This window comes from Mesocricetus auratus, unplaced genomic scaffold, assembly GCF_017639785.1.
Source record: "Mesocricetus auratus isolate SY011 unplaced genomic scaffold, BCM_Maur_2.0 Super-Scaffold_100676, whole genome shotgun sequence".
NCBI classification, from domain to species: Eukaryota; Metazoa; Chordata; class Mammalia; order Rodentia; family Cricetidae; genus Mesocricetus; species Mesocricetus auratus.
The window spans coordinates 89,931,740-89,952,906 of NW_024429266.1; the positions used below are offsets into that span (position 1 = coordinate 89,931,740).

Genomic DNA, 21,167 nt, shown 5'->3' on the forward strand with positions numbered 1-21,167 from the left:
TAGTAATTGTAATACTAAGAACATCTTCCTCTTCTCTTCACGGAATTCTGTCTTTTCTTTCCATGCTGCCGGATTTCCATCACCTCTGGAGATTTATCTCATGGCACCTGGCTTGGATGTTGGGGTGGTTTTAACAGGAATGGCCCCCACAGACTCGTGTGTTTGAATGCTTGGCCCGTGAGGAGTGGCGCTATTGGGAGGTGTGGCCTTGTTGGAGGAAGCGCATCATGGTGGGGGCGGACTCTGAGGTCTCCTATGCTCAAGCTTCCCCAGTGTGGACCCAGTCTCCTACTGATGCCTGCGGATCAAGATGCAGGACTCTCAGCTCCTTCTCAGCATCATGTCTGTCTGTGTGTCGCCATGGCTCCCACCATGATGATAATGGACCAAACCTCTGAACTGTAAGCCAGTCCCAGAGAAATGCTTTCCTTTGTAAGAGTTGCTGTGGTCGTGGTGTCTCTTCACTGCAATGCAACACTGAGACAGATATACTGCCACCAGTTAGCTCCACAGCAATGTAGTGTACTTACTGGGATCAAGTGTGCATATGTTCTCTTCTCTCTGGCTTTACTGAGATCATTCCATAGGATAAACTCCATTACTATTTTAAAGTATTTCTTTCGTTTTGGTGGTTGGTGGGGTAGAAGGACACTGAGTATTGAATCCAGGGTCCTTCACAAGCCAGACAAATATCCTACTATCCACCTATACATACATCTTGCCTTATATATCATTTCTGTATAATCTAGGCCTCTCTTTAACTCCTGGGCTCAAGAGATTGTCTCTGCCTCCCAAGTGGCTGTGACTATAGGGATACGCCATTGCACTAACTCTGCCAATCTTTTGCCCAAGGGGAAATGGCCATATGAGGAGGGTATTAGGTTCCGTATCAAACTCCTCTGTACACAGCTTTAACTAATTCCCCGATGTTGAAATTTACCATTCCTCCGAATGCCTAGCTCCCCCATAATGTTAAGGGACAGACGGACACAATAGCAATAATGAACTGTGGCCCCAGACCAGCTTCTACTGTCTTTGGTCGTTCCCTTCAGCTCATGTTTCTGGGATCATTATGGGCTGGGTTTAGGTCTTAACGCTCCCTTTAATAACCACGTGACTTTAGGCAATGGATTTCCACAATTAATTTCTGCTTGCCAAATAGAGATAAGTAAATGCTACCTCCTGGAGTGGTGGGGAGAGAATGCTCCAGTCTATGCCCAGCACAGAAAGCCATGCCTAGAGCCAGAAACCGACGCACAGTTAACTTCTGAAGCTACTTCCAGGTCTAAGTTTCTCACAGTTCTATGACTTCCATGTTAATTTCTAGGGAAATTAAACTTAATGATAAAGTCAGCCACATGATTTTTTTCAGATAAGAAACTAAATTACAATGGATTAAGTATAAAAGTTTGTGAGTTTACCCAGGTGGTGGTGATGTACACCTTTAATCCCAGCATTCAGGAGGCAGAAACAGATGGATCTCTGTGAGTTCAAGGCCAGCCTGTCTACAGATCGAGTTTTAGAACAGCTAGGACTATTACACAAAGAAACCCAGTCTCGAAAACCTTTAAAAAAAAAAGAGTTTGTGAATTTATCTGGATTGAGTTCTTCCATTTATGACCAGAAAGTTGGCATTCTCACAAGCATTCTGTACAAGCACACTTGCACCTCACAAGCATTCTGTGCTGGCATGCTCACACCTCACAAGCATTCTGTGCTGGATGCTCACACCTCACAAGCATCCACTCACACCTCACAAGCATTCTGTGCTGGCACACTCACAACTCACAAACATTCTGTGCTGGCACACTCACACTCACAAACATTCTGTGCTGGCACGCTCACACCTCACAAGCATCTACTCACACCTCACAAGCATTCTGTGCTAGCACACTCACACCTCACAAGCATTCTGTGCTGGCACGCTCATACCTGACTGCCATTGTCTTCCACTGCTCAGATCAAAGGACCCTGCTCCAGGCAGCTTACAAGTTTATAGGTCTAAACCAAACCCACAGCTGATACAGGAATGTGTGTTCAGGACAGACATGAATCACAGCCCTGGGCTAATCCTTTGCCTGTGAACATTTTCCCTGAAAGTACCTTTTTCCCTTTTCTGAAGGACAGGATGTTCCAAGTCAGTGAAATGATTTTATTCAGGAGATGGAATGGATAAAGTAGTGTTTGAGAAGAGACCAGGGCAAGGACCTTCACAAAAGAAACATTCCAAAATACTTACAAAAAATGTTAGTCAAGTGTCTTGCGCTATTTCACATGTTAATGTAGCTACGGAACTGGGAACATTGTGTCTCCACACCTTGTTTTAGAAGATGTGAAGCCGGGCCCACAGCTTCAAGTTTAGGAGGTGAAACAATGGGTTCTACCAACATAGTGACATGCAGCAAGGCATAGCTAAGGAGGCTGTGAAGGAATGTTCCAGAAAGACCATGCATGAGGCTAGAAAGCATTAGTTTAGACTACAAGAGGACAACAGTGTTGTGGACAGGGCAGAGATGGACAGGCAGGACACTCCAGAGGGGAAAACATAAAAGCAATTAATGAATTATCTGATTCCTGTGTTTCTAGAAAGAATTTCTTCGGGTTTTTTTGCTTATTTGTATGTTTGCTTGTTTTTTTTTTTTTAATGAAGCTAGAGTCCGTAACAAACTAAACAAAATTAAAGCAGTTATTGATATCAAGAGTATGGAAAGTTCTAGAAATGCATGGCTTGACAGGAAGCAAAATCAGAATGTATCAAATGCTATGAGGGGGCTTACAAGTTCATGCTGCATACAGAGAGAACTGAGAGATCACGCCTAAAGTTTTAGAAAGTAGTTGTATAGGAAAATACCAGAAGAAATAGCTATGATAGTTAAAGATGATTACCCTCAAGGGAGCGGGAATGGAAGGAGGAAGGGACAGAGAGAGCCCGGCTGTCTGTTGTGATCCATGGCATCAAGTGACATTTGACATATGAGTATTGTTTTCGGTGAGAATAAAAATATTTTAGGAAATCACATTTGATCATCTTTCCTCAGTCTGATGGCCAGTCGTATACTGGAATTGCAGAAAGAGTAATGGTTGTTTTACACAGGTAAGTGTAATATTGGCGTTGTGTAATCGTCGTTAGAGTGGCTACAGATACGGCTCGGCAGTTAAGCCCTGTCACCACTCTTCCAGAAGACCTGACTTCATTCTCCGTGCCCACATCAGGCAGCTCACACCAGCTAGAACCCCACTTCCAGGACTTCCAGGGGTCCAACACCCTCTTCTGGCCTCCAAGGGCACGCCAACATGCGTGGGAGTGCACATGTGTGAGCATACACACACATACAATAAATAAAACTGAACTCTTGGTATTTAAAACACAAGTTAGTGAATGCATTGCCTCCTGAAAGCAGTCTATTTTATAGACGATTTCCCAACAGTGTTTGGAGACCCACCATTGCCCACTCCCACTCCAGGGAGCGACTGGCGGAGCCGCTTCTGTGAACCTGCTGTCCCGTTGTGACAGACTGAAAGTCCCCTGACACTGTGGGCTCTCTCAAGGTGTCTTAGTTGCTGTGATGTGAAAAGCAGCTAATATAGGAAAACAGGTACTCGGTGTGGTGTTGCACACCTTTAGTTCCAGCACTGTGGTGGGGGGCGCGCAGAGGCAGGTGGATCTCTGGGTTAGAGGCCAGCCTGGTCTACAGAGAGTTCCAGGACAGCTAAGGAAGGCTATACAGTGAGTTTCAGGCCAGCCTGGTCTACACAGTGAGTTTCCGGCCAGCCAGAGCTACATAATAAGATCCTATCCCAAGGAAAAACAACATGGGGTGGGGAGAGGGCTCAGGTCCTTTGCTCTTCCAGAGGATTTGGTTCCCAGCACCTACACAGTGTGCCCACAACCATCGGATCCAGTGCCCTTTTCTAACCTCTGTGGGCAACAGGCATGCACACATGCAGGCAAGACACTCATACACATGAGTTAAATATATCTAAAACTATTTTTACAAAAAGTGAAAGGAAAATAAAACAAAAACCTCACCCCAGAAAATGGACCCTGAAAGTTGGAATCATGGCTGAGGTGAACCAGGCCCTGAAGTTCTCAGGCTTTGGGGCTTCATTCAGAAAAGCAATGTGAGAACTTGGAGCTGCAGGCTACAGATGCCCTAGAATCTTTGTGCAGAGCATGATGGGTCCTTCAGGTGACAGACATGCAGATGGTAGACGGATTTCAGGATGAAACAAGAATCTGTCAGGAATCCGACATTTGTGTTACATTTTGGCAAAAGAAAAATTAATATTTTAAAAATTGACCATGTCTTGAAAACGGAAGTGAGACCAAATAAAAAAAAATGAACTAATTAATTTGGAAGAGGAAACTTTCAAACAACAGCAGGCAGGCTATGGCATGGTTGCCGCTGGCTGCTTTTTGCTAGATTTACAATAAGAGAAAGCAGAGGGGTGAGCAGAGGGATTTGGAAAATGTACAGTTTGATGAAAAAAGAAATGTGAATACAGTTGAAGTTGTAGGCAAAGCAAGTACTACAGACAAAGCAGCAACAGTTAGAGAGATCGGAGACACTTAGGAGAGATCACGTGCTTCGCACTAGGACAATAGGAAAGGTGCTCTGAGGACAAGTCCTCTGCTACTGAAAGAGCCAGGATGCAAACTAGAAATGCAGTCAAAAGACTTTCAGTTTGAACAGAGTCAGAGTGCCTTGCTGGAAATGGGGTACAAAATTTACCTTTTCTTGTACTTTTTATAGAAATACTTTTTTTTTTTTTTTTTGGTTTTACAAGACAGGGTTTCTCTGTATTGTTTTGGAGGCTGTCTGTCCAGCACAGCCTGGAACTCACAGAGATCCGCCTGCCTGCCTCTGCCTCCCGAGTGCTGGGATTAAAGGCGTGCGCCACCACCACCCGGCTAGAAATACTTTCAGGTGTGCTTTTTAATGTGTCTGAGTGCTTTGCCTGCGTGTGTGTGTGTACCCACCAAGTGCATGCCGGCTGCCCACAGATTTATCCGCACCGGCACTTGGAGGCCAGGGCAGCAGCACTTCATCTAGAGCTGGTAGAAAAGCCTGGCGTTGTCCACATGGCTCTGGTTTTGTGGGCACGCACACTGCAAAAGTGATGGATCAGCAAGGCTTGCACCAGGTTCTAGAGAAAAGCCTGGAAGGCCAGGCAATGTGTAGCAAGGTTGTGTTCTGTTCCTGGAGGTAGCAGTGTCTGACAGGGCTGTACAGAGAGCTCTGGAAGTAAAGCCTACGCTGTAGCGGAGGCCCCAGGATGCTGGAGATGCCAAGAGCATGGGACATAGGCGGCCAAGGAAAACTGCAGGCACCCAAGAGAGCTGCAGTAAGGCCACATAGGCTGCAATGTCAAAGCTACATAAATGGGAAACTCTGACCATTAGAGCCCGGGTGACTCCATCACATGCCCAATACATTTGGTGTGGGACTCTTTACTCTGTGTCACTGAATATTGAGAACACACAACTTGTATTTTTACCTTACGGGGCCTCACAGCTGAGAATCTGCCTTGAGCACTGGGAAAGGCTCTGAACAGTATTGGGATTGCTGAGGCTATCAGCCGGGTTGGGATGGGCTGAAGTTAGACTAAATTCAATTTTGCATTCTGAGATGGCCACGAATCTCGAGGGTCCAGATCCATCCACAATACTATGGCTCAAAAGTCAATGTCCCTCACAGGCTCGTGTGTTAGACACCCAGACCCCAACTTGTACCATTATTTTGGAGGCTGTGGAGCCTTTAGGAGTAAGGCCTGGCTGACCAAAGCAGGTCCCTAGGGGCAGACCTTTGAAGCTTCTGGCTCTGGCCTGCTTTTTCTGCACCCGAGGTCCATGATGACATCAGGGTTCACACTTGGCACTGTACCTTCTGTGAATGGCAACAAGCCAGTGTTGCGTGCTTCCGCCACCATAAACTCCGCCATGCCCTCCCCACCATACTGCTAAAGCTTCTGAAATTATGGGCCAAAATGAAGCCCTCCCCTCCCCCAAGTTGTTTGGGGTAGTATCTTGTCACAGATATGTAGAATGTAGCTAGCCTGCATAACTTGTGTCAACCGCCTTAGTCATTCATTCATGGCTTACTATTATGTGAGCAAAATGATGATACATGAGGAGCCAGCGTCAAGTCCACTTTGCATTAAAGCTCTATGCTTTACTTACAGGTGTGAAATAGTTTGGTGGGAATCTTTGAACCTCAGAACGAAATACGAAGCTCCTGTATGAAAAAAAAATACAGGTTTTCTAAATCTGTTCTTTTTAAGTGAAGATCTTTGTTAATTTGTTGCTCATCTCTCACTAAATACTTTAAAATGCTAATCTGGACGTGAGGTGCCTGGTAAGGCTTAAAAATCACCGGAATTGGTACATAGCCACATATGTAAACATGAGGTCTTGTGTGAGCTCCAGAGTAGCTCGGTGGGCTTATAGTTACCTGGAAGAACTCTTGGGAACAGGAGCTGGGAGTAACTCGTACTGTCCTGGGCAAAGGTGGAGTGTCTGCATAGAAGGGACAGACACAAGGGTGGATTAATACAGCTCGTTTGTTCGTCAGCCATGTTATCTTCATTCATCACCTTTGACTGTACAGCCAGACAACATTTCCTCCATGTATTCCCTACTGCCGGAAAGGTTCTCTTTCACAAGCAGACCTTCAAGACAGCTAACATGTATTTGCTTTCCGTATATATGTGTGCTGCTTGTTCGTTGGTTTGAGACAGGACCATAGTGGCTCCCACCGCAAGTCCCCTGGGGAAATAAGATGCCACTGCATTGATGCCACTACCCTGGGTCTCACTGTGAAACTTTGACTATCCTGGGACTCGATGTGTAGACAAGTCTGGCCTTGAACTCACAGCAACCCACTTGCCTCTGCCACCCCCACCCCCACCAGAGCTGAGATTAAAGGCATGTGCCACTATGCATGCCCCTCGTTCTATATAAGTTTAAAACCTTGTTTATAGAATTTTTTTTTAGTTCACAGTAAAATTGAGGCGGGTTCAACGGTTTCCCATGGTTCCCTTGTCCTTACGTTAGGAGCAGGAATTCCCCATTAGCAACATTGCTCAGCAGAGCAATGTACTTGCCAGGTTACTGAACCTGCATCACACGCTGTATGCTCTAAAGCTTCATGATGGCATTAGGGTTCACCCTTGGCACTGTACATTCTGAGAATCTGGACAAATGTACAGCGGTTTACACACACACACACACACACACACACACACACACACACACACAAATTATAGACAATGCAGAGAATTTTCCCTGCTCTAATGTCTTCTGTGCTCTGCCTGCTCACCCCCTCTTTCCCACCTAAGTCCTGGCAGCCACAGATATTAACCCCTCCACGGTTTCACGTGTTGCTCCCCCCTCCCCCATCCCACACCCCCCCATCCCATCATATTGAGACAGAGTAGAATGGCCCTGAAACTCTTGCAAAGATTGTCTCTGGGACGTAATCTGTCTTAGGAGATGTGAAGTGACCACATACAGGAGCTGTTGCCCCTCCTCCATGCTTTCTTGTCTGACCACTCTGGTTAGCTAGTGGCAAGCTCCACTCTCTGACCCCCAGACAGGCTTTATTTGTGCAAGCAAGGTGTCACCACATCTAACACAGCTCCACCACCACCGGGTGCTCCCCCCCCCCCCACTTACTGTGGGCCAGAGTTCCCGCTCTTCATACTTGGCAGTGTCTGTGCTCCGACTTTGGTGGGCAGTGGGATCACACTGCAGAGTCACTATTTTGATTGTCATTTTTCCTGATGGCACACATTACGCCTGTTAAGGTATTTGGCCCATTTTTTTTAATTGAATAGTTTCTGTTTACCTTTTTTTAAATTGTGCGTGTGAACATGATTCGAGAGAAGCGGATGTCAGAGAACAACTTCCGGGAGTCATGGCGGCATGTGCCTTGGTCCCTGAGCCATAATCTCACCAATCGGTTGCTTTCTTACCACTGCGTATTAGGAGGATTTCGCACATTATGTTTATTTTATTTTTTGGATGTTTTTATGAGTACGGATATTTCACACACGTGTGTGTCTGTCTACCATATGCATACCTGGTGCCCACGGCGGTGAGAAGAGGGCACCACATCGGGAGTTACAGTTGTGGGCCACCATGTGGGTGCTGGGAATTGAGCGGGGTCCTCTGGGAGAGCAGCCAGTGCTCCTAGCCGCTGAGCCGTCTCCCCAGCCCCTACTGATAGTGAGTTGTTTTGTTGTTGCTTTGTTTTTATCGTGAATGGGGTTGGGTTTTGAAAAATGTCATCTCCTTTTCTAGCTTCCCATCTTCCTCTCCCCTCTACGCTCTGAGCATTTTCCACTCTTCCGTTTCCACCCTTAGCACAGCACCTTCAGTTTTGTTCTTTAACTTTGGCTAGTGGTTGCCCTAGAATCTGCAAAGTGCATCCGTAAGGAATCCCAGCACAACCACCGTGCCATCTTGCAGACGATGAAGCGCCTTGTAATCAGATGTAGCGGCTTGCATAGGAGGACCAGGACATCAGAGCCAGCCTCTGTGATGTAGTAAAGGGTAGTAAGAAAAAAAAAAAAAGCTGGCTATGGCGGCGCACACCGTTAATCCTAGCACTCAGGAGGCAGAGACAGGCAAATCCCTGAGAGTTCAAGGCCAGCCTGGTCTATGTGATAAGTTCTAGGACAGCCAGGGCTACATAGAGAGTCTGTCTGTAAAAAGAAAAACATCCACCCTCCTGTACTTCACTGCACTTATACACACGCCACACACACACAGTGTTTGTCTGTGTTACAAATATGCATGACCAGATACAAAGGCAGGTGGATCTCTGAGTCTGAGACCAGCGAGTTCCAGAACACCCAGGGCTACACAGAGAAACTCTGTCTCGAACTATCAAAATAAATAAATTATAAGAGGAACCAGGTGTAATAGCACACAGTTATAACCCCAGCACACAGGAGGCAAACATCTGAGGGTCATGAGTTCCAGGTCAACCTGGGCTACACAGCAAGACTCTATCTCAATAAACAAAAACTAGTCAGTAGACAAAAACTAAACAAAGTGTGATTAAAACTGACCTTGATGTAGTCCTTCTTCAAATGCTTTTCCTTTCTTAATGAATACCCAAGTTTCTGACCTCTGTCATTGTGGGTCTTTTTTAAACAAATTTCTTCTAAAATGTGATTGTGTATGGAATGTTTGAGTGTGTGTGTGTGTGTGTGTGTGTTTGTATGAGAGAGAGAGAGAGAGAGAGAGAGAGAGAGAGAGAATACCAGAGGTTAACATCATGTCACACTCCTCAATGGCTCTTTTTTTTTTTTTTCGGAGACAGGTTCTCCCACTGACTGTAGAACATACTGATTGGCTAGGCTGGCTGCCCAATGACCTGCAAGGATGCTCCATGTGTCTGTCTTATAGAACTGGGTTACAGATATGAAGTTTGTTCCCTCAGCCCTAAGCACGGTGCCTGGGGATCCAAACTCAGGTCGTCTGGCTTGAGTAGAAGCTCATTACCAAATGAGTCATCTTCCTGGCCCCAGACACTTTTTCTAAATGTTTCTTGCTATAAAATTCATTTATTTTTACTTTCTTCATTTAATAACAACTTGGGGCGCTGTCACGTCAGCCCCTCATTGTTTTTAGTGGGGTGCCCAGCAGTATGCTGCCGCATGGATGCATGGGGATGGAGTCTTTATATCAGGCCACTAATTAAAGGGAGCGCAAACGATGCTGCCGTGTTATATAAGCAATCGGTGATTCAGTGAGACTGTGGACCTCACTAAAGGGAGTTTGCTCTCTAGACAACCTAACTTGGTGTCAGCACAGTTAAGGCTACTTGTATTTTAAATATTTCTAGCTTGCTGCTCCTTGCCCCCATCTGCTTCGAGAACGACGACCGTTATCCGCTTTCAGAACGTCAGCGATCCAGAAAATGTCACCATCACTCGGAGGGACACGCAGTCATTGTGAAGGACCCCAGGGGAGTCCTCTGAGGGACTTCGATCAATTGTTGAAGAGCTGAGTCTCCTTGGCAAGAAAGAAAAGGGGCTCTGGGTGGGGCTGCAGAAACCTGCAGTCACACTCAGAGCCTGAACAAGGATGTTACCCTGGGCTTCCCGTGCGAGGTGACGTCTGAGGACGCTCACTTCCCCATCAATGTCCTCATTCAAGAGAAAGGGTCTTTGGCTGAAATCTGAAGTTTGGGGGGTGAAAAACACAACCGCAGGGCCCAGATGAGGTCGGGTGCTGCTTGTTCTGACTCTCAAGCCCAGGAGGGTGAATTAACCCTTGAAGGAAATGAGACCGCCAGCCTCAACAGTTAAAAACAAGGCCATCAGAAAGTTTTGGGTGGCATCTGTGTACTTGAGAAGGGAATAAATAGTGCAGCAGGCCGATGAGCAAGACCCAAGTTACCCAGCTGCAGAAACAAGATCCTGAAGTGTAGGGATGACTTGAGGTGTCTCTGGGGACAATAAAAACCTTGTATTGAAAAAAAACAATATTTTCAGGTTTCCAGATTGCCTTACAAAAGAAGTCACCAACTATTCTTCACATTAGTAATGACAGCGACGCCTCTCTCTTGCCCCCCCCTCTGCCCTTACAGGCTTTGATCATCAGGTCAGACTGTCACTATTCCTTTGTGACGAATTACTAGCTGAAGCCAAGTGTCACTTTGTCTTTCAGTCAGCGGTATACCTTGTCCTGTCCTCTGCCTATTTGGAAACCAGAATGTCTGTTTCCATTGCCTAGTAAGAGAACATGGCCCATTCTCACCCTCAAAGGCAGGCATGTGTGGAAGACAGAGGGGCCAGCAGGAAGACAGGAAGACAGAGCTGTGCGTCTTCACCGCAGTACGTCATCTTCTTCCGGGTGACAGACTTGCTCAGTGCTCAGTCGCCGGCTGCAGGCTGGACAGTGCCACCCCCTTCTCCTGAAGCTTTCCTTGTCTGGCTATGGTGGAGCCACATTCTTCCTGGATGGTAGTACACCTGAGGCTGTCCCGAATCCCCCACCCCATCGTGTTTATTTCAAGCTCTAACGCCTGTGTTTGCTCCAACGCCTGGATTTAAGTCTCAGGACTGAGACTTCTGTTTGAAATACAAAGGGAGCGTTTAAAATGTAAGACACTCCTATTCTGCAGGTAGCCTCGCAGCACAGCACTGTCCTGCATGGGGCAGAGGGGTGGATTTAGAACTCTGCCTGTGCCATCCTCAGCAACTCCACCGTGGCAAAGCAGCAGGGGACGGCTGAATGCGAAGGACATGTCTGCACATCGGGTTTGTCTGCAGTTATGAAAAATGATGTGTAGAAAGTTTGAAATAGTACAGGAAAGGTTCTGGAAAGCCCTGGCAATTAAAAAGGGAGGATAAACGTTAAAGGCAAATGAGAGCATTTAAACATGCACACACATGACACTGCTGACCGGGTAACAGGGACAAGACTCCAAACCAAAGGACAGTGAGAGACCAGGGAGATAAAAGGCCAGTGTTAGCCTGGTGAAGCTGAGTTTGAGGGAACTGCAGAGCCCCAGAAGTACCTAGAGGCCAACCAATAATAAGGTAGTCTAGAGGAACTCCACCCATATGCATTTGGGATCCCCGAAAGGATAGTTCCTGAGAGTCAGCCCCTCCCACCTCACCCCATTGCTATTGGACTGCAGGGGGTCAAGCAAAATCCGGGACCGAGCCGAGCCGAGCCCTTGAGGGAATATAACCCTGGGCTAACTCCTGATATAGTGTCTGATCAAGATCTGTGTTATAGGAATGAGCCGTTACGGAAGAGGCAGTGCTATTGGGCAGGGCCAGCCTCCAAGTCATGGAGGAAAAAGTGAATCTCCTCTGCCCGGGCCTTGGGGAGTTCACAAAACTACATTGTGCAGAGCCAGGAGCAATGTGTAGTCACAGATAGTCACATGCTGAAAATTCTACAGGCGCCACCAAAAGACCTCGAGAACTGGAAAAGCAATTCATTGGCGCCTCGGAACACAGCAGCACGTGTGTGGAAAGGGACAGCAGTAGCATTCCTACCGGCCCTGAATGAATTTGCTAAGGAAGACATTGAGCAAGCAACTCCACTCCCAACAGGCCCGTTAACCCTAAGGAAAAGCGTCTGGAGGCCACACACGCATCACAAACGCCTTTACCCGGGGTCAGGAGGCAGAGCACTGCCACCCACCAGGGACACTTGGCGATGTTTAGTGATGGTTTGGGCTATTAAAACTGGGAGGAAAGAGTACGATGACATCTAATGTGTAGAGGCCAGTGGCAATGTGCAGAATAGATTTCCAGTGAAGGCGAGGGTGTAGTGATTTCACTAGGCCCAAGATAAGTGGGTGTTTATTGGGGAACACTTACACAGAAAAATACGAAGAAACGTGGGGGAGATTCTCGGCCCTTCCTACCGGATAGGCTGACCCAAGAGAAAGACCCGCACCAGTGAGACCATGCCTTATGCTTCCCTCTTTCCACTTCCTTCTGCCTGAAGCCATACCCAAAGGGGTGTGGCCACCGTTACAAGTTCACAGGCAAGATGCCTACACACCAGCATGAAGACTTACCAAAACAGGAGTACTGGGCTTGAGAAACCTTACATTCACCGTCCAAGTATAAGAGATCAAAAAGGCAGCGGGACTCAGGGAGCCATCTAGGCGGGAGACATGGATTCTGGCAATCGCCGACAAATAGGTGGTGTTCACTACCCGGAGACTGGCTGAGCTCACTATCCGGGGGACAGTGCAGAGGGGAAGAGCGTGAATTCCTGGGCTCTCCAAGATGAATAGGTTGGGACAGGGGAGCAGAAACGGTGAAGAAGGGCTGAGAAGAAAAACCAAGACTGAGGGATGAAAAGAAGTGTCCCGGTGAGAGCCAGGGCCACGCAGGAGAGGGAATGCAAGCAGACTAAGAAGCCCCCTTGATGCTCACTGGCCGCCAAGGCCCTAAAATGAGATAGTCCCTTAAGAACATGAATGCAGGGGCTGGAGCAATGGCTCAGCGGTTAAGAGCACAGACTGCTCTTCCAGAGGACCGGGGTTCAATTCCCAGCACCCACAGGGCAGTTTGCAACTGTCTATAGTTCCAGTTCCTGGGGATTCAGCACCTCTCACACAGGCAAACATGCAGACAAAACACCAACGCACATAAAAAATAAGTAAATAAATAACATCATGGGCACAGCTACCAGACACACGGTCAGGTTGAACCAAAGCATTGCTTTGCCAAACAAGTGAGGGATGGTGACAGTGGCCTTGGGGAGAGGGCATTGTGACTGGCTAAGGTTGTGACAAAGAGAAGACAAGAGAGGGCTGAGAGCAGTAAGAAGAGGAAAAATTGGTGAATTCGGGAGGAATGGGGGCAGGGTTGCTAGACCCTGGCCAGAGAAGAGTCCTCTAATCGACACTATGGCGGGCTGAAATTACGAGTCTTGAAGAAAAACAACTAAGCGAGTGGCTGAGATAGAGGAGAGATGACGAAACCAAGAAGCCAGCTGTTGACAAGTCATCTCTGTGGGCACAGAAATCACCGTGGGGGTGGCAGGGAGGCACAGGGAGTAAAGGAAGCCAAATTCTTTCAGAAATAAGGGGAGGAACCAGGGGCCATTGGCTAGCTGCAACACAGGGAAAACCAGGCTGGGAGCAGAGAGAGAGCCCACTTTTATGGCTCAAGATACCAAAAAACACAAACAAAAGACCACCAGGATGGAGGAGCTATACTCTATTAAAACCGAGACTACCATACTATTTTAACAAATGCTCTGATCCAAATTATTCACTGAGGTCGGCTATTGAAACATCAGAATTCGAATTCTGTACATGCAAGGAGACGGCATTTCTTCCTACAGACAGTCTCCCTTCTGAGTGTGTTCTCAGATACCTCCACAGAGGAAAACAATGAACTCCCAGCTTCTGGAACTTAATCCTTTGTGAGCCTCTGAGAGGGCAGGAGAAAAGACAATAAAGAAACAGGAAGACTGTGTTTGCCGAAGGCTTGTCCAGCCCTCTGGGTAAGCTAAAGCCGTGGGTGTTTTAATTAAGGTTGTTAGTTGTGCCCAGTAGAACCTTCTGTGCGGTATTTCCATGGTGAGCCTTTGGCTAGCCCCCGGGTATGAGTGTAGAACCAAACAGGAAGCAGGTAGTGGGAGTAAATGGCAGAAAATGAGTTAGGTGGCCAGGAGGATTTCACCCGTAGCTTGGTTACCTGATAGCAAGCCGTAAAGCCAAGTATAACCCAGGATTTGTATTTGTTCACTGAAGCAAACAGAATCAGGTTTACCCAAGGAACCTTCCAGTCTGTTCGGTGGCAGCTCGGATGGGTGAAGCATTAGCAACTCCATGTTGCACGTGTGTGCCCATCTCTGGGTGAAAGTTTTGCGTTCATTTAGCAATCACAACTCTTCCTTGCTTTTTGTTTTTTGTTTTTGAAGTCAAGGGTTTTTTGTTTGTTTTGTTTTGAGACAGGGTCTCTCTATGTAGTCCTGGCTGTCCTGGAACTCTCTGTATAGACCAGGCTGGCCTCAAGGTTCTGCCTGCCTCTGCCTGGCATCTAAGGCGTTCTGAGGGTTTTAATTAGAATACTCTGTTTTCTGGCGGAAGTATTATGGAGCCCAAGCTGTCGTGCGTGGAACTTGAAATCCTCCTGCCTCGGCCTCAGTCTGGAATTACAGGCATGTACCACTGTACCCAGCTCAACCATCAGTCATGCATTTTGAGGATGGATGGTCGCTTCTTCCCACTAAGACATAGAGAACTGAGAATGACTGAAGTTCCAAGTAACCTCCCTTCACACATCCCTTCAAAGAGCCCAGAAGTGCATCCTATGGCTTCGAGCTATCTAACCCTTGCCTGCCTCCTCACTGTGGGTAGAGTCCATGGTAGATGGGAAAGAGGGCTGCATTTATGGTCAAAACTCTCAGTTAAAAGTGCTGCTTCGAGGCAGGCGCATCTCTGTGAGTTCAAGACCAGCCTGGTCTACCAAGCGAGTTCCAGGTCAGGCTCCAGAACAATACAGAGAAACCCTGTCTCGAAAAAAAAATAAACCAAATAACAAAAAAGTGCTGCCTCAAGGTGGTGCACGCCTTTAATCCCAGCACTTGGGAAGCAGGCGGATCTCTGTGAGTTTGAGGCCAACCTGGTCTACAGAGCTAATTCCAGGACAGACAGGGTTATACAGAGAAACCATTTTGATGAGAGAGAGAGAGAGAGAGAGAGAGAGAGAGAGAGAGAGAGAGAGAGAGAGAGAGAGAGAGAGAGAGTTCTTGTCTATTTTACTGTGTCCTGGGTGAGTTACTCAGTTCTTAGTGTGTGTGTGTGTGTGTGTGTGTGTGTGTGTGTGTTTCGAGACAGGGTTTCTCTGTATTGTTTTGGAGGCTGTCCTGGAACTTGCGCTGTAGACCAGGGTGGCCTCGAACTCACAGAGACCCGCCTGCCTCTGCCTCCCGAGTGCTGGGATTAAAAGCGTGCGCCACCAATGCCAGCTACTCAGTTCTTTTCTACAGCAGTTTTCCTATAGGTGAAACAGAAACAGTATCTCCAACCTTCTTCAAGGTTCTCAGTTAAGAGAGTCCGAGGACGCCTGTAGTGAGCCTTGAGTCACACGAGGGGGTTGGAGAGACAGCTCAGTGGTTAAGGACACTTGAAGAGGACCTGAGCTCAGTTCCCAGCACCATGTCAGTCAGCTCACAACTACCTGTAACTCCAATTCCAGGGGACCCAGCACCTCAAACTTCTAATCACACTCACACTCACACACACACACACACACAATTATAATTTTTAGAAAAAGTCATGCTGGGTGGTGGTGATCAACACCTTTAATCCCAGCACTTGGGAGGTGAGGCAGGAGGATCTCTATAGAGGCCAGCCTGGTCTACAGAGTGAGTTCCAGGACAGTCCAAAGTACACAAAGAAACCCTGTCTCAAAACAACAACGAAAGTCATACACAAGAAACCATGTTTGCCAATCAAGAACGGGTTAAACCCTACGTAACTAGATGCTTTCCATCCAGCCGACAGACACTGAGCTGTCTGTCCCTTGGTGCTCCCTTGGTCACACTATCTCAGCCCTTGACTTGTATCTGGTCTTGGTACTGAAGCATTTCCCCTTGGCACAACCTAGAACCGAAAGCACAGCGGCGCTCGGTTGTCAGGGCCGCCGGCGAGCTGCTGGGGTTGAGAGTGGGACTGGACCCTTCCATGACTACAGACAGACTCATTTCCGAAAGAAAACAGAAATTTCTTTTCTTGTCTCTTCTGGTGCTGAGGGTCAGGCGAGCCCGGGCTTTGGGAGCTCTGAGCACAGGCTCCGCCCCTGAGCTCCACCCCTGAGCTCCACCCCAGCCAAGAGAGAGTTTTAAAAGCTCACACTCAGGAGATCTGCAAGAGGCAGCGCCTTCCCCTTAGGAGCCACCACATCAGCTGCTTCAAGAGGCCAGTGTGTGGCCCACGCCCAAACCTGAGGGTCCGCAGGTGAGGGGGTGCCAGGACATGCCTCTCCTTGGGTTAAGACTCACAGGAAAGGGCTCACTGGACACATTTGCAAGTCCTTGTTCCATCTCTACATTTCTTTGGTTTTATTGTTTTTAAAGTGTGCGTGCGTGCGTGCGTGTGCGTGTGCGTGTGCGTGTGTGTGTGTTTGTGCTCACGGTATGGGTTTGTAGACATACAGGTCCTGAGGAGGCCAGTGGCATTGGATTCCCTGGAACTGTAGTTACAGACAGCTGCGAGCTGCTTGACATGGGTGCAGGGAACTGACCTTGGGTCCTCTGGAAGAGCAGCAAGTGTTCAGGCTGCTGGGCCATCTTCTGCCTTGCTCCATTTCTATGGGGAATGAGAGGGCCCAGGGGTTTTCCTTGGGGGTAGGGTTTATACTCTTCGCCTGAAGCTCCTTCGCCCCAGTGTACACGTGGCAATTTTTCTCCCAGAACCCCACCTGATAGTAGCGCCTTACCTCATCTTTGTCAACTAGAGTGCTGGGGTTGGGCCGGGGCTGGTCTTTGAATGAGTAGGAGGCCATCTGCTTCTTCAACAGCTCCAGGAAGTCGGGGGGCTTGTACTGCGGGAGGTCGTTTGGGACTGGGTCGTTTCTCTGCACAAGTGGTATCCTTTTCCTCCCTTCGTTTTTAAAATTGTAGGTTGCTTTCACTGGATTTAATAGCGACTCTTCAATAAAAGTCTTTATGTGGTAAGTGCCAGGTATTGGAGTATTCTGTGGGAAATTGACATGGTTGTAAGATCACTGCGTAGACCTGCGCCTTCCCCTAAAATGCCACCATGTCTATGTGGCATTTGTCTCTAAATTTAAGAATTTTTTAAATCAATTTTAACAAATGTGCAATTTATTTATTTTACATGATTCGGTGTTTTTGTTTGTTTTAATTTCATTTTTGAGACAGGATCTCATTATGTAGTCCTGGCTGGCCTTGAATTCATAGAAATCTGCCTGCCTCTGCCTCCCCAAGTGCTAGGTTAAAGGTGTCGTCAGGGTTTTACTTGCACGTACGTGTGTGGACCACGTGTGTGTCTGGTGCCCACAAAAGTCAGAAAGGGATGTTGGATCCCCTGGGACTGAAGTTATAGACAATGGAGAGTCACCATGTAGAATCTGGGGACTGGACTCAGGTCCTCTGCAAAAGCAACCAGTGCTCTTAACTGCTGAGCCTAACAGACATTTAAAAAAATATTTACTTTCATTCTACACATAAGGGAGTCTTGCCACATTGTGCCCTTAGAATTGTAGTTAAGGCAATGGTGAGCCGCCATGTGGGTGCTGGGAATTGAACTCAGGTCCTCTGGAAGAGCAGCCAGTGATCTTAATCGCTGAGCCACCTCTCCAGCTACCCCCACCCCAAACACTCTTGATAGAAGACTATTTCAAAAGCATTGCTGATTGTTTCCATTCTGGAGCAACTGCTGAACATCTAAAAGCTACCTTAAACTATATTACGGGTGGCCTTTAATCTCAAGACCAGCCTGGTCTACATAATGAGTTCCAGACCAGCTAAGGCTATAGATGAAAACCTGTCTAGGAAAAGAAGAAAGTGGCATGAGGGCTGGCATGTACCACAGTGAACATGTAGAGGCCAGAGGACAAAAAGCCCTTCTACCACGTGGGGCTGGGGATTGAACTCGGGTCCTCAGCCTTAGCGGCAGGCACCATTATCTGCTGAGTCTCCTCACTAGCCCAAAAGTTAATTTGTTGAAAGGTGACAAGGATACAATTGTCATTCTTTAGACTATAGGTTGCAGGCCACTGGGCAAATGCAGAGCAGTTTGGTGGGTAGCTAAAGGCTCCCCTAAAAGCCGGTAGATTCTTTTAAGATTTATTTGTTTGTTTATTGTGCATTGGTGTTTTCCCTGCATGTATGTCTGTGAGGGTGTTGGCTCCCCCAGAACTGGAGTTATAGACAGTTGTGAGCCGCCATGTGGGTGCTGGGAATAGAACCCTGGTCCTCTGGAAGAGCAGCCAGTGCTCTTAACCACTGAGTCATCTCTCCAGCCTCTTTTAACTAATTTTTTATTTTATTTAAATAGTTTATTTTAGACGTGGGAATGATGTGTCTAAGGAGCTTTGAGAGTGAGGTGAAATGTAATACCAGCCTCAGGATGAGGCTGGACTGGTACAGCACATGGTCTGGAGACCAAGAAGAGGTTTGGTACTTCAAATCGTGGCCACACTGTGCTACGTGCCTGAATCTGAGGTTTCAGTCCCTACTGTTCTGTGGCTGTCTTTCAAGGTCTGCCCGTTTCTCCTGTTAAGACGAATTCAATTGGAATTTGCCCTATCGTTGAAGCGTTTTGATAGAAAGCGTCTGTAATACAGAAACTGCCCCTTGAGAGAGTGAACTGGCCATTCACCATTCCCTTGTCTTTATGTCCTTTATGTATACTGACCACCCGTGCTGGCTAGTCTTGAGTCAACTTGACAGAAGCTCTAGTTATCTGAAAGGAGGGATCCTCAACTGAGAAAATTCCTACATAAGATCCAGCTGTGAGGCATTTTCTTAGTGAGTGATTGACTGGGGAGGGCCCAGCCCATTGTGGGGGGCACCATCCCTGGGCAGGTAGTCCTGGATTCTATAAGAAAGCAGGCTGAGCAAGCCATGAGGAGCAGGGCAGTAAGCAGCACCCTCCATGCCCTCTGCATCAGCTCCTGCCTCCAGGTTCCTGTCCTCTTTGAACTCCTGTCCTGACTTCCCTCAGTGATGGACCTGGAAGTGTAAGCTGAACAAACCCTTTCCTCTCCAAGTTGCTTTTGGTCATGGAGTTTCCTCACAGCAGTGGTAACTAAGCCTCCATGTTAGCAAACTGACTTCTCTGCCGTAAGTGATAAAAATCTGAAGCCAGATCCCCTTCCACAAAAGATGTGACAGAGACCGTAAGGTCGATTATGATGGGCCCAGTAAAGGACCCAGAACCCTAGTTCTAAAACCTCACTAAGTTCAACACTTAAAGCTCGTTTCTCGTTCATATGCTAATCCTAAAATTACAAGCGGGAAACATAACCTATGTAGATCCAGACAAACAGTTTTCTCACAGTTAAGTGTTGCCAACTTAAAAGAGAAGACTGGTTAAAACCTTAACAGGAACGAAAGAACTTAAATGGGAAGGAGTGGGAATATACACACCGTTAATGTAACCCTCCACCATCCTTCTCTATCAAGAGTTGAACTCTTCCGGATCTGTTTCTATGAGCAAACACAAAATCTGCTTACTTGTTTAGAAGGTGATCTCTTGAAACTATATATGACGTATAAAATATTTACTCGAAGAGCCTCTACCAAACCAATTAGCTGTCATGAAAATGAAAGGTACATGATGATACACTTTGCCCATACTATTTCCTTCAAGTGTTAAGCTATTACGTGATTTTAAGATTCTCAAATCCCTTTGGTGAAATTAAAATAAGCATCCCTATCTCACAGAGACGTTCGAAGAACAACAGGTCACAGCTCTTTTGCCCAGCAGCTAAACAGGGAAAGTTGCTCAACCAATCTTCATGTAGTATGCTTTCTCACAGAAATATAAAAGCATGTGGAGGGGTGGTGGTGCATACCTTTAACCAGGGAGACAGATGCAGGTGGATCCCTGTGAGTTCTAGGCCAGCCTGGTCCACACAGTGAACTCCAGGCCAGCCAGGGGGTACATAGGGAGACCCTGTCTCGAGAGAAGGGGGGGCAGGAGAGGGAGACACACACCCACAACCACAGTTATCAAGTCATTGCTCAGGAAATGGTAGGTTTTATGTTTAACATCTCATCTGCCAAGTTAAGAGCAGATGGTTTGGGCATGCCTCAGTTTCCAATGGGGTTCTTGTCTTCACAGGAAACACTCATTCTACAAGCACTTAAGGTGAGTCTGAGTTTGCTTCAGGCCCACTGTTCCACAGAACCCAGCTGTTTGTAATAATATTCATTATGAAATATGGTTATCTCGAGCAAGAACGATTCCACAAGTTCTATAGTAGTTATGAAACATGTACATTTGTCTAAAAGTCAAAACAGTCCCCGAGGTTTGACACGCCTTGCTATACATCCGAATCCCCGTGCTTGGTATGCCCTGCTACTCATTGGATTCAAGCTCTCTCCACCCACCCTTTTTTATAAATTCCGGTTGTTTTTCAGTTGCTCATTTTTGCAGCCACAAAAAGTCCTCAGGCAGGTCAAACAGGTTTCCCACATCTCCCTCCAAAGCGGAGAAGTGAGGCAGCAGGGAGGGAAATGGGACCAGTCCGGAGAAAGTTGTCCGGCTGGCTGAGGCGAGTGATCTATGATCCCACCGTCTATCGTTTTAAATTAACTGTAAAGGAGAAGATAAATGATAGGCTAAGCACCCTCCCCAAACTTATTGTTTAAAGTTCTCAAGTAGGAGGCAGGGCAGAACATGTCTCCGTTCGTTTCTTTAACAGAGAGAAAGGGCAGGAAATCTAATCGCTCTACTGAAGCAAGTAGTTGGGGGAAAATAAAAAAAAATTTAAAAAAAAAGAGAAAAGGATGGAGAGAGAAGGTAAAGGAGGCAGGAGAAAAAAAGAAACCCAATCACAATCAAATAAACGGAGGAAAATCCGTTGCGGGGCCCGATAAGTCCTAAGCAGGGATCAGGCCTGGGAGTAAGGACTCGGAAAGGCACCGGGGTCGGCGAGACGAGGCAGCGGGAGTGGGGGAGGGGGGCAAGGGCGGG

General features: G+C 47.2%; 1 protein-coding gene across 4 annotated transcripts in view; it reads right to left on the reverse strand.

Moving 5' to 3' along the window:
• The window catches only part of Stpg4 (sperm-tail PG-rich repeat containing 4), a 48,110-nt gene that overhangs the window by 26,641 nt on the left and 302 nt on the right, over nucleotides 1–21,167 (reverse strand). For 2 of the 4 annotated variants that reach the window (XM_040739370.1, XM_040739369.1), the window contains exons 2-5: nucleotides 19,616–19,675; nucleotides 16,939–17,196; nucleotides 6,453–6,517; nucleotides 6,182–6,236 (exon numbers count right to left, since the gene is read on the reverse strand). In XM_040739370.1, the coding sequence (XP_040595304.1) occupies nucleotides 6,182–6,236; nucleotides 6,453–6,517; nucleotides 16,939–17,196; nucleotides 19,616–19,675 (438 nt within the window). The remainder of the gene's footprint in view (nucleotides 1–6,181; nucleotides 6,237–6,452; nucleotides 6,518–16,938; nucleotides 17,197–19,615; nucleotides 19,676–21,167) is intronic. The other 2 variants (XM_013118508.3, XM_040739371.1) reach the window with 2 other exon arrangements.